The sequence below is a fragment of the Chrysemys picta genome, chromosome 11, assembly GCF_011386835.1.
Source record: "Chrysemys picta bellii isolate R12L10 chromosome 11, ASM1138683v2, whole genome shotgun sequence".
NCBI classification, from domain to species: Eukaryota; Metazoa; Chordata; order Testudines; family Emydidae; genus Chrysemys; species Chrysemys picta.
Genome location: NC_088801.1, coordinates 18,573,127 through 18,586,228, shown reverse-complemented (window position 1 = coordinate 18,586,228; position 13,102 = coordinate 18,573,127). Strand labels below are relative to the sequence as shown.

Genomic DNA, 13,102 nt, shown 5'->3' with positions numbered 1-13,102 from the left:
CAGTTCTGCAGAAAAGGACCTAGGGGTCACAGTGGACGAGAAGCTGGATATGAGTCAACAGTGTGCTCTTGTTGCCAAGAAGGCTAACGGCATTTTGGGCTGTATAAGTAGGGGCATTGCCAGCAGATCGAGGAACGTGATCGTTCCCCTTTATTCGACATTGGTGAGGCCTCATCTGGAATACTGTGTCCAGTTTTGGGCCCCACACTGCAAGAAGGATGTGGAAAAATTGGAAAGAGTCCAGCGGAGGGCAACAAAAATGATTAGGGGTCTGGAGCACATGACTTATGAGGAGAGGCTGACAGAACTGGGATTGTTTAGTCTCCAGAAGAGAAGAATGAGGGGGGGGATTTGATAGCAGCCTTCAACTACCTGAGGGGGGGTTCCAAAGAGGATGGAGCTCAGCTGTTCTCAGTCGTGGCAGATGACAGAACAAGGAGCAATGGTCTCAAGTTGCAGTGGGGGAGGTCCAGGTTGGATATCAGGAAAAACTATTTCACTAGGAGGGTGGTGAAACACTGGAATGCGTTACCTAGGGAGGTGGTGGAGTCTCCTTCCTTGGAGGATTTAAAGGCCCGGATTGACAAAGCCCTGGCTGGGATGATTTAGCTGGGAATTGGTCCTGCTTTGAGCAGGGGGTTGGACTAGATGACCTCTTGAGGTCCCTTCCAACTCTGATATTCTATGATTCTATGATCCTCCCGCACTGATAGGACACAGCGTAATGCACGGAGGCACTCAGTGGCAGAGGCCAGGAAAGAATTGCTGTGTTTGCTTAACGGCAAAAGTACCATGCCTCGCTAGCGATCCTGCCCAAGCCAGGTCGCTGTGTCACATGCACTCCGCGCTGTGTCAGCCTTGGGCGGGGGCATGGCCGCTTTGTGAGCAGGAAGGACATAGATCTAGACATTGCATTAGGTAGCTTCTGTAGCTAGAGAAAACATTCCTGTGCATTCAGCAAAGTCTGTTGCAAAAAAAAAAAAAAAAAAAAAAAAAAAAAAAAAAAGCCCCGTAGTGTAGTGGTTATCACGTTCACCTAACATGCAAAAGCCCCTTAGTGTAGTGGTGATCACTTCACCTAACAAGCAAAACGTCCCTGGTTCAAAACCGGGCAGAAACAGGTCACTGTTCCTTTTTCTGACTCCCCTCCTGCATTTTTAGTCTTAGAACAGACGGCACTGTGAAATTTTACTTTGAATTATATCAATTATGAGCTAAAGAATATGGAGGCTCTCTCTAAGGGTACGTCTATACTTACCTCCAGGTTCGGCGGTAAGCAATCGATCTTCTGGGATCGACTTATCGCGTCTTGTCTAGACGCGATAAATTGATCCCGGAAGTGCTCGCCGTCAACACCGGTACTCCTGCTCCGCGAGAGGAGTACGCGGAGTCGAGGGGAGAGCCTGCCTGCCGCGTGTGGACCCGCGGTAAGTACCTTGTAGTTCGAACTAAGATACTTCGACTTCAGCTATGTTATTCACGTAGCTGAAGTTGCGTAGCTTAGTTCGAACTGGGGGTTAGCGTGGACCAGCCCTTAGTTATAGTCCCTGATTCCTTACCCTTTCAGCTGCTCTGATAAATTAACATTTTTGTTAGGGGTGGGGAGAAATTTCCTGAAGCTTTTTATAGGGACTAAATGCTATTTAGGTCTCTGAAATAATCTTAACGTGGCCCATAGAGTGCAATCCTTCGTTCTGGATTTGTCATTTCACAAGTTGAACTGCTCCTTACTACTGTCCAGGCTTCATGAGCCATGGGAGTAAGGGGCAGGCTGGGGTAGGTGCGATCGCGCAGTAATGCCGGCTGGGAGAACACCTTGAGGAAGAAGCCTCCAGCTCACATGATATTCCAGGCAGGACTGAATCTCCATGAGACGAAACTTAAAGAAGAGAATGACCTGTAGTCACTCCCATTCGGTGCTCTAAGAGGAGGATAGCCATGTCTGTCCAGGCACCCCTGATTGACCTCACCGAAGTCTGCCAGCTGAGCAGAGCTGAGCAGGACCCCAGCTGGCAGGAGCCAGTGGACGGAGCCCCAGTGCTGGTCTGGGGTTCCGTCCGTCGGCCCTGCTCAGTGCGCTACCTGCCTGAGGTTCCGATCATCCAGGCAGGCAGCGGGCTAAGCGGGTCCGGTGGACGGGACCCTGGAAAAAAGGCGCAAAAACAATAGTCTGCCGTTGCTTTCCCGGAAGGAGGGAGGGAAAGGGGGCCTGACAACATGTACCCAAAACCACCCAAGACAAATTTTTTGCCCCTTCAGGAATTGGGAGCTTAACCCAGAATTCCAATGGGCAGCGGAGATTGCAGGAACTGTGGGATAGCTACCCACAGTGCACCGCTCTGTAAGTCGATGCTAGCCACAGTAGTGAGGACACACTCCGCCGACTTAATGCACTTAGTGTGGACATACGCAATAGACTGTATAAAATCGAATTGTAAAAAAATCGACTTCTATAAAATCTACCTAATTTCGTAGTGTAGACATACCCTTAGTACAGCTTTTGTAACAGTGATGAACATGGAAAAATACTGAAGTGTAGGCTCAATTCCTGTATTATAGAGAGTCTCTTTTGATTCATTAGAAAATTAATCATGTACAAAGTTGAACAAATAGTATTTCAGCATAACACAGAATGATATTTAAAAGAGCACACTGCAACTAGAGGCCCTATCCATTCATCTACTGATTAAATTGTAATAATCATACCCATATATAGTAGAGTAGGGTTGAGCATTTGACTAGTCCTAAAATAATTGCTCAATTGACCGGTCAAATAATGTCAAAAATGGTCAGTTATTTTAAATCACTAGTTTATTAGAACACTAACAAAAGATTGAAACTTTGTAGTGTCCAATAGGCTTAGTCGTAGATAGAGACTTGTGACTAATTACAAAGGACAGTTTATTTAACGGAGTTATTTTAACTCAAATACGTGAAACAATGAAATGAAGCTCTAAAATATGAAATTATTACCTTTTAATGCAATGTTAGGTTAGCATTTAAATGTAAATTTATTCAAGACAGTAATTACAAAAGAAAATAAAAGTGAAATTAAATGAACTAGTAGCAACTGTACAAGGAAAAAAAGTAGTTTCTAAATGCACTTATGCTAAGTAGGCAGTAGGACAACTCTTCAAGCAACTGTTCATCTTTTTTCCATATGGGGATGGTGGTGGAGAGATGTAATGACTGTGAACCCTTCTCTTCAACCCCCAATTCCCTTCTGAGTAAATTTCTGTATGTTTGTCTAGGCAGTTTAGATTTTTTGGATGTTTTTCTACATTTTCAAATATATTGATTTCAATTAAAACACAGAATACAAAGTGTACAGTGCTCACTTTATATTATTTTTGCTTACAAATATTTGCACTGTAAAAAAAGATATACTATTACTTTCAGGGCCGTCCTTGGGCATAAGCAGCAGTGTAGGGCACCATGAAATTTGTGGCACCAAATTGCCCCAAATTGCATGGTGCCCGAGGCAGCTGCGTGCTGCATACGCAGCAGCACCAGCCCTGCGAACAGCCCTATCCCCTGGCCGCCCGCCCCCCCAAGGGCTGCGCCCACTGCAAGGGGTAGGGCCGTCCCTAGGGGAATGTGGGGTCCCGGACAACTCCCTCCGCCCCACCTCTTACCCTCCCCCCTGCTCTGCCTTCAGCCCGCCCCCATTCCCCTTCTTCCCCCAGCAACCCCGCACTCACCGGCAGCAGCGGGAAGTGGAGCAGCCCGGCCCTAGCCAGCTCTACTCCGCCAGCTCCCAGCCGCAGTGCTCCGCTTCCCGCCGCCAGTGAGTGTGGGGAGGTTGCGGAAAGGATGCTAGCAGCGGGAAGCAGAGCAACGTGGCCCCAACCCGCTCCGCTTCCCTAGCACCAGCCCCAGCCGTGTCGCTCGGGGTTGGGGGGGGGGGGGGGGAGGGGAAGGAGGAAGCGCACAGGAGTAGGGAAAGTTCCCCTCCCCCAGACTCACCAGTGGTGGGAAGCAGAGTCCCGTGGCTGGGAGCTGGTAGAGTAGAGCTGGCTGGGGCCGTGTCGCTCCGCTTCCCGCCACCGGCGAGCATGGGGGCGTCCTTTCCCCAACCTCCCCACACTCACTGGCGGCGAGAAGCGGGCACCGCAGCTGGCGGAGTAGAGCTGGCTGGGACCCGTCGCTCTGCTTCCCACTACCGGTGAGTCGGGAGGGGTGAACCTTTCCCTAACACACACCCCTGGGGTAATGGTGGCAGGGCTCCAGCGGTGATTTAAAGAGTGCGGGCTCCCTGCAGCAGCCGGAGCCCCAGACCCTTTAAAGCGCCGCTGGAGCCCCACTGCTACTGCGCTATACGCGAACCCATGTTATATTGGGTCGCGTTATAGCGGGGTAGAGGTGTAGAATGTTTATTCTACAAGAGTCCAATTAAGATGCTCAACTTTCAGTTAGTTCACCTCCTCCCTCCCACCCCCAAAGTGGTATTAGCATTTAGTAAACTGAGTTATCAAGACATTTAAGTAAGCACCATGATACTATCAAAAACGTAGGCTGCTGCCTGCATCAGGGCATTCTTGTTGGAATAACTGACAATTTTTGGCCATTGTCAGATAACCGGACAATTGACCAGCTTGCAAGCCTATAACAGAGTCAAGCAGTCAAACAAATTCACACAAAACTAGAAACCTTTTCCAACCTCTTTCTGACAATATGCTTTTAATAAATCTGCATATTTACCCATATGTATTCAGGGTTTAAAAGCCTCAGCCAAAGCAGTTACGCATATGAAATTATAAATCAATCCTGGGAACACAAAACCACACCCCATAAAATAAGGAGTTCACCAACTTGCATTTTCAAAAGGCACCAATACCACCAAAAGAATGACAGTCCAACATGAAAGTTACCCACAAAACCCAGTACAATAAATGCATTCCATATTTCATTAAGCAGAGTTACAGTAACCAAGTACAACTAAATTAAATAGGCAGTGTTGGAAAGCACTTTCTTCATCATTTTAAAGCAGCAAAGAGTCCTGTGGCACCTTATAGACTAACAGATGTACTGGAGCATCAGCTTTCGTGGGTGAATACCCACTTCGTCGGATGCATGCGATGAAGTGGGTATTCACCCACAAAAGCTCATGCTCCAATACGTCTGTTAGTCTATAAGGTACCACAGGACTCTGCTGCTTTTACAGATCCAGACTAACACGGCTACCCCTCTGATATTTTAAAGCATCAAGCATCATTTTAAAAAGTGAAGCAAGTCTCAAGACACGGTGAAATACAACTATGCATGGAAAGTAACAACTGCCTTAAGTTTCAGGTGGAAACAGCAAGATTTTGATATCCAAATGCACAAATACAAATATATTGGTCACCAAACAATAACTCATCTTGAGAGAGTTGCAGTCTGTTTCTCTCTGCTTATGCAAGATTTAACTAAATACATATTACTGTGCTGGGGAGGCAATAAGAATGTATAGGATAATTCTCGGATTGTAGATACAGAAAATAGCAGCACAGATACCATGCTGACAAACAGAACAAATAATAAAAAGGTGAAGAGATCAGTTTAGATAACTATAGATGGGATTCTCTTATATGACTACAAATACATGTGAATTCTCCATAACCAAACCACAAGACATTGTGACTAAGGACAGGTCCCCTCTACAGACTTCAGCAGGCATTGCTGTGTCAGTCAGAGATATGAAGAAGTGTTCTCTCGGGCTGATCTAGCTGTGCCAGCACAAGTCCGAAGTGTAGAGACAGCTATACTGGCAAAGCGGTCAGCTTTTCCTGATATAGTTTATTTCACTTGTGGGGAATGGTTTTAGTATACCAGCACAAGCACTTCACTGGCAGCATATACTAGGTTCCTAAACCAGTAAGGCATTCCTAGTGCAGACACAGGCTAAGACACATCAACAACACAAGTGACATGCAGTTCACGTTACATTCACATGATATTTTTAGGCATTTTATTCACAGACATTTCCAACACACTCAGCACTGTGTTACATGAATGTCGTCATGGGATGGATGGGGAGAGAAAGCAAAAATTGGACACGCAAGTTACACCACACAACACTGAGGAGCACTGACCAGGTGGTAAGAATGCATAGGTGGCATTTCTGTCTCATTTATTCAATCACAGATAGTGAAAATGGCTGTGATTTCAGGATTTTTTTTGAAGATACATGGAGATGCATTTAACAGCATGGAAGATGGAGCCCTGAGATCAGTCTCGAAGAAAAGGCTTTCCCCTCCGCCCCTCTTACACACACACACACACACGGTAGGAAATGAGGGAAGGAGAAACCAAGGGGTATTTATGGAGGTTGTGGAATTTGTGTTGGAGAGGAGGAATGAAGTACAGGTACAGAAAGAGGATTTGTTTAAATTCCATTTCTAAAATTTCATCTAATTCTATCAAGAAACTGAGAAATCTACATAGTCATTGAAACCCCAAAATGGAATTATAAATCTTTAACACAAAATTTGTCTTTATTTTATATAATGAATGCATAAGTGTCCTAGCTCCATACCTTGCACAAGCTCTCCCTCCACTACTTGCACTGTTTCCTTTCCACTACCTCTCTCACCAGTTTCCCAGTGAGACTATCCCCATCCCCAATCTCAGACAGCTAGAGCTTTCCATTCCCATTTTTTGTTTGCTAGTGCCAGCATGGGTCTTTGTTACTTCTGTAATTATTCATTCACAGGGTAATATCACATCCACAAATTAACAATTATTTTTAATGCATGGATGACAGAATATTTATGATTGCAACCCATGTACAACATAAAAAAAATCTTAAGATACATTAAAATAGGCTTTCATGCAGTAAAAAAAAAAAAAAAAAATCTATAAGTCAACATGAATGGTTAATAAATGCCGTATGTTCTAATAAACATCAGACTACAAGGTGATTCAAGCAAAAATCTTGTGAAGCAGAATGCTCTCGCACATTTTTAATAAATATTAAAATAATTACTACTATTATCATGGTGCATATTGTAGGATTGCTACAGTATAACAGAACACAAAACAATCAAGTTTTCATACTACTCATAAAATGTGTTAATAGCATCTTTTGACAAACTATACAATTCCTAAAATAATTGTGCATAAAATATTTTTACTGTATAGGCTCGTGTCCTTATTAGTTCACTCACTGACCAATAAGAAATTAGAATACCCAAGCACAATATCCTAATAGATTCTATAAGACTGCTCTTTCACATATGTGCCTCACATTTCGAAGCCTGTTTAAAAATAACTTGAGAGTCATGAGAGAAAAATTGGACAACTTTAAAAGGTGACTGTCCTTCCCAAATTACAAACTTAAGGCTTCACTAAGCTAAATCCTTACAATCATGGGTAGGCCCCTTATGCAACATACGTAAATGGTTATATATTGTGAGCAGTCAATTTGCTATGTGCTGTACAAAACGGAGAACATAATTCCTACCCTTCAACTAAACAGATGAACTAAACAATGGCTTTATCACAAAGCCATGGAATAAATTAATTTTAATTATTTTTTTAAATAAATAAATACAAGTGTAATGTGATTTTGCTGGCAGATTAATTTTGTAGGCTGGCAGAGAAGAGTATTTTAAGAACGGATTTGAATGGACTGAGACTGCTTATTGCTCCAGGATAAGGCGCACATTCTAGGCAAAGAGGCCATTATGATGGAAGGAACAAAGGATATGTCTACACTACCACATAATTTATGTCGCTTAGGTTGTGAATAAGCCACTCCCCTGAGCGACGTAAGTTACACTGACCTAAGCGCAGGTATGGACAGCGCTATGTTGGCGGGAGAGCTTCTCCCACCTACATAGCTACTGCTGATTATTAGGGGTGGATTAATTAAGTCGACAGCTTAGCATGGCTACACTAGAGAGCTTACAGCAGCACAGCTGCATCCAAGCAGCCTGAAAGCATTGGGAGAGCTGCAGGAGCAGTTGAAGGCAAAGGGTATGAAGGGATAAGGGCAGCAAATTACCCACAGTAAAAAACAAAAAACAAACAAACAATGTAGCAATGGATCCAAACTGTCTTCTCCAGTGATTTTCACTACATTTGATTAATTTATTCATACACTACTTAAGGAGACAGGCAACATAATTCAGGCACTCTTGAGACTTATTAGGCACTTTTCTTATTCAAATTGTGCTTAGAGTGATGTTTACAAGTGCAAATAAATTACTCAGCATACTGCAACTCAAGTATTCTGGTACTGGGATTCCTACTGTCATGGATATTTAGTTTCAAAATGTTATCACTGGCTTCCAGAATTGGGAAGCGTCAATTTCACTACATTAGGGAAGGAAGGGAGCAAAGAAAAGCAAGTGAAGAGAGTGCATTAAAGTAATCAGTATTCTTCATACAATAATATTCTGGCTAGTTTACCTATTTTATCTTGAATAGCTATTTTTATTTGGTCCCCAGAGCATCACCTGGTCCGAGTACTAATAATGGGTGGTTGATAGGAGTTGGGGAGGAAGTTTTCAAGGGAGCAAGTGTGATGCTGTGAGAGGACTGACTCTCCCCAGCAGTGGCATATTCCTCAGGAAGGGTTGCATTCTGTGTGGTCCAGCTAGGGTGACCAGATGTCCTGATTTTATAGGGACAGTCCCGATTTTTGGGTCTTTTACTTATATAGGCTCCTATTACCCCCCACCCCCTGTCCCGATTTTTCATACTTGCTGTCTGGTCACCCTAGGTCCAGCACAGGAGCAGTAGTGCCAAGTAACTGATGGACATGAAAGCCACACCTTCCAGAGCTTTTCAGATTTGGAAACTTAGCAAAGGGATTTAATTTTGTCAAGCTGGAGCGGGCAATGAACCTAATTTAGGAGAGAAATTCTTTTAGAGATGTTATCTAGAAAAAGCTCTGAAGCTCTAAACAAACAAAACAAGAGAACTAAAGTGAACCTATTTCTAATCAACATTTGACTAAAAACTACTTTGCAAAACTCAGAGCATGTCTCAGTGGACTCTCTCACCTAGTAATTTCTCTAGTTAGTCTTCATCTGCACTTGAATGTATAGTAAAATATATAGCGCCTCTCACCACCTACCATTTTAGAATGTAAGCTCTTCAGGACAGTGACCATTTCTTTGAATACAACTATACAGTACCTAGCACCACAAAATCCTGATCACGATGGTCACCTGTGGACACTACACTTAATATCAATATTAAACATTAACTAGCAAGGGTGTAACGTTGTATGGGGCAGGGACTTCTTGTTGTGTATTTGTATACTACCTAGTATGACAGTTACTAAGTCTCCAGCCTAAGGGTATGTCTACACTACCCATGTTATAGTGTGGCCGTGGCAGCACTATGACTTGGGCCATATAGACATCCTTTATCCCTGGGGGAGAGCTCTCCCGGCGATTAAAAAACCCACCCCTAACGAACGGTGGTAGCTTTATTGCCGGGAGCATTGTTCCCGGCAATAAAGTGCTGTCTATACTGGTGCTTTTCAGCGCTAAAACTTTTGTTGCTCAGGGTTTTTTCCTCCCACCCCTGAACGACAAAAAAGTGTTAGTGCTGAAAGTGGAAGTGTAAACAGCCTCAGTCCATGATGAGGCTTCTAGGGACTACAGAAATACAAATAGATTGTCATTGGCACAGGAAGGGACATGTGGCTTTTCGTTTGTCTAGACTAGGACCTAAACATGCAGAGCAGCTTGTTTTGAGATATTTTACCTATCATTTGAATTTAAAACACCACTTCTCAAGACTAATAATACACTGTGGTAAGAAAGGAATATTTGTCATTCACTCTACTGTCTGTGTGTTTGTTTATTTTTAAAAGAGATTTATTTTTCTCAGATCTCCATTGAATATCTGATTAGGCAAACTGGCATAGCAATGATAGCAGGTAGCAATTTGTTTGGCTAGCATTGGCCCAATTTACTAGTAGTGGCTTATATTACTCATGTTCTACAAGGGAGATGAAGGGTACTCAGTTTATTTGTTTTTTTAAAATGTTATTTTTTCTAGCTACCCCCATGCCCCAACCCTAGATTCAGTCTTGATGAAGCTAAATTGATATTAAACTCAAATTAAAGTGTGTGTCACAACATTATTACCATAGACTTGTACAGGGCCTGTATGAGAGCATCATGCACAGTTGAACCAGACATCAGAGCTTCCTTCACCCAGAATAATCTTCATGAGATTTTTGTTTTGTTAAATTATGGACTTTTTAAAATCATGCATTTTCTCAGCCTAAATAAAACTGAATGCCAGGACCTATTCACAACTCTTATCACTACAACTGTGAATCAAAATATCTGGGAAACAGCTTAAAACAAAAACAAACAAAAATAAACATCAATGGTAACTTCACTACAAAATAAATGCTCAATTTAGTAATGTTGAGACTGACAATGGGGAAATAAAAAACAAAATAAAGTTGTTGCCCTGTCCCTCTACAACATGGAAAACTCAACATCCTGCAAGAAGTTCAAATGAACCCAAAGGAAATACTACTACAGATAAAAGCCTAGAGTGTTTTTCCGCAAGTGAGAAACTCGCAGTTTGCCACCAACCTATTAAAAAAATAACCAACTATTAAGTATGCGTATTGATAGAAATAGGAAGGTGTGGGGGGGGATAGAGGAGATATAATCCTCCAGATTCACCAAAACTGATGAAGTTTGCTTGGCCCTTGACTAGGAAATATGTAATAAGTAATCACAAGACATAGTGGCAGAGCAAGAGAAAGAACTGTGTTTACCATAATATACTGATGAAAAAGAAGAAGAGAAAGACTTCTTACCGGCATATCATTTTTGTTATCAGTACAACTTTCATCCTTTTCTACTTCAATCTGCTCATGGCTTCTTGATTTTATAAGGTTTTCAACTGGGGTTGCGTCTTTAAATTCAGCCTCTGAACCATTCATTGTATCAGTTTCATCCTTTAGAGTAACAGTATCAGACATCCTCATTAGAGGTGGTTACTTTAAAATTCTACAGGAAATAAGGAACCTTTAAGAGGAGAAAGAAAAAGTATGTATATTTACTTTATACAGCTGAAATTTTATACTAATTCAAAAAGATTCACACACACCCACACACACAGTATTTTCAATAGACTTTGCCACCAAAAGGACATTTTCCCCACCAATTTTCTTTTTCTCATGTCTTAGGTCATCATGAATGAGCATTCATCTTAGTTCTAGTGCCTTAATCCAGATGCTTATGCTACAGGTGCATCTTACAAGAGGAAAAAAAGGCATGAACTAAAAATTTATTCAAGAAGGTCATGGTAGACCAGACATGGGCAAACTACGGCACACATCCGGCCTGCGGGACCGTCCTGCCTGGCCCCTGAGCTCCTGGCTGGGGAGGCTAGCCCCCGGCCCCTCTCACGCTCCTGCCGTGCAGAGCTGCAGCATGCCTGGCTCTGGCCACCAGACATGCTGTTCTGAGCGGCATGGTAAGGGGGCCGGGGCCAGAGGGTTGGATAAGGGGCGGGGGGTCCCGGGGAGTAGTCAGGGGATGGGGGGCAGGGTTTGGATAAGCATGGGAATCCCAGGCGATAGGGGTCAGAGCAGTCAAGGGACTGGGAGCAAGGGGGTTGGATAGGGGGTGGGGTCCCGGGGGCGGTTAAGGGACAAGGAGCGGGTGGGGGGGTTGGATGGGTCGGAGGTTCTGAGGGGGGCAGTCAGGGAGCAGAAAGTGCTAGGGGTCAGATAGGGGGCGGGGGCCAGGCTGTTTGGGGAGGCACAGCCTTTCCTACCTGGCCCTCCATACAGTTTTGCAACCCCAATGTGGCCCTCAGGCCAAAAAAAGTTTGCCCACCCCTGTGGTAGACCCTCGACTACCTCCTTCCTCCATATCTTATACACTGGTGTTTTCAAATACAACACTGGGTTTCAGTTCCAATATAAGAAATTGAAGTTCATCTAATTCAAGGGAAGAAAGTTGATTTGAAAAACTATAGGGAACTGGTCTGGATCAGTAAGCCAACACAATGAACTACTGTACAAGATTCACAAACTGAATGAAAACTTCCATATTGTCTGCTTCCCAGTCAACTACAGTCGACATGAACAATTGTAGATATGACCTTACATGTCAAAGGTAATGAAACTGGTCACTTCAAATTTCTTAAGTACCAGAAAGAGAGAGAGTATTGACGATTACAATAGTGGAGAAACAGTACACTAGATGTGTACTGAGGGATAACTCAGTGGTTTGAGCATTGGCCTGTTAAACCTAGGATTGAGAGTTCAATCCTTGAGGGGGCCATTTAGGGATCTGGGACAAAAATCTATCTGGGGTTTGGTCCTGCTTTGAGCAGGGGGTTGGACTAGATGACCTCCTGAGGTCCCTTCCAACCCTGATATTCTATGATGTACAAGACCAGGATAAACATTCCATAGCTCAAATAAATATTTGGAGTCACCATCCTGCCCAAGTCTCCACTTCTTGCAATGCCAGTTGTCAGGAAGATATGAAAACAATAAATCTACACTTAACAAAAAAAAACCACACCACACACACACACAAACACACCACCCCAAAACAAAAACAAACAAAACCCAATCACCCTAGGTAGAATGAACTTAAATTTAAAACATTGATTTTATTTTTACATTTGAGGGATTTTAATTAAAAATAGAAAAACCGACACACAGTTTATGCCAGTCACAGATACAATATTTGTTCCTTATTACCTGCTGTATCCTACAGATTTGGAATTGTGGTCTCCTACAAATATAAAATAAAGTAATCCAATGTTCCTTTTCACAGTTGTCAACCAAGATGTCAGTTGTAATGAACCATCTGGAATATGGCAGGAGGAGTCCCATGTCCTTGTCACCAGTGTAGAATCCTGGACTGAAATATACTGTCTTCGATCAAGAATACCATCCCTTTTAGATGCCTAAAACAAATAAAAACAGTTCCATTGGTAACTTCCATTAATGAAAATCTGGAATATTTCTTGTAAAACTAAAAACCAACCAAAGTCAGCATTTTTCATTTCCATTCAATTTTGTTTGTCATTTTTGTTCTACTTATTTAAACTGGAAGACGCTGTACTGTTTTTCACCAATTTGTAAGGAATTCCCAAAGTATAAATTAATAAGTCG

The 13,102-nt window shown here is 42.9% G+C and overlaps 1 protein-coding gene across 17 annotated transcripts in view; it reads right to left on the bottom strand.

Annotated features, from left to right (window-relative positions):
- Positions 1–12,823, bottom strand: part of R3HDM1 (R3H domain containing 1) — a 109,685-nt gene extending 96,862 nt beyond the window's left edge. For 16 of the 17 annotated variants that reach the window (XM_065560505.1, XM_065560518.1, XM_065560506.1 and 13 more), the window contains exons 1-2: positions 12,686–12,823; positions 10,781–10,991 (exon numbers count right to left, since the gene is read on the bottom strand). In XM_065560505.1, the coding sequence (XP_065416577.1) occupies positions 10,781–10,951 (171 nt within the window). In that variant the 5' untranslated portion in view covers positions 10,952–10,991; positions 12,686–12,823. Of the gene's footprint in view, positions 1–10,780; positions 10,992–12,685 lie in introns of those variants that run through there. The other variant, XM_065560517.1, reaches the window with a different exon arrangement.
- Positions 12,824–13,102: the final 279 nt, after the last annotated feature.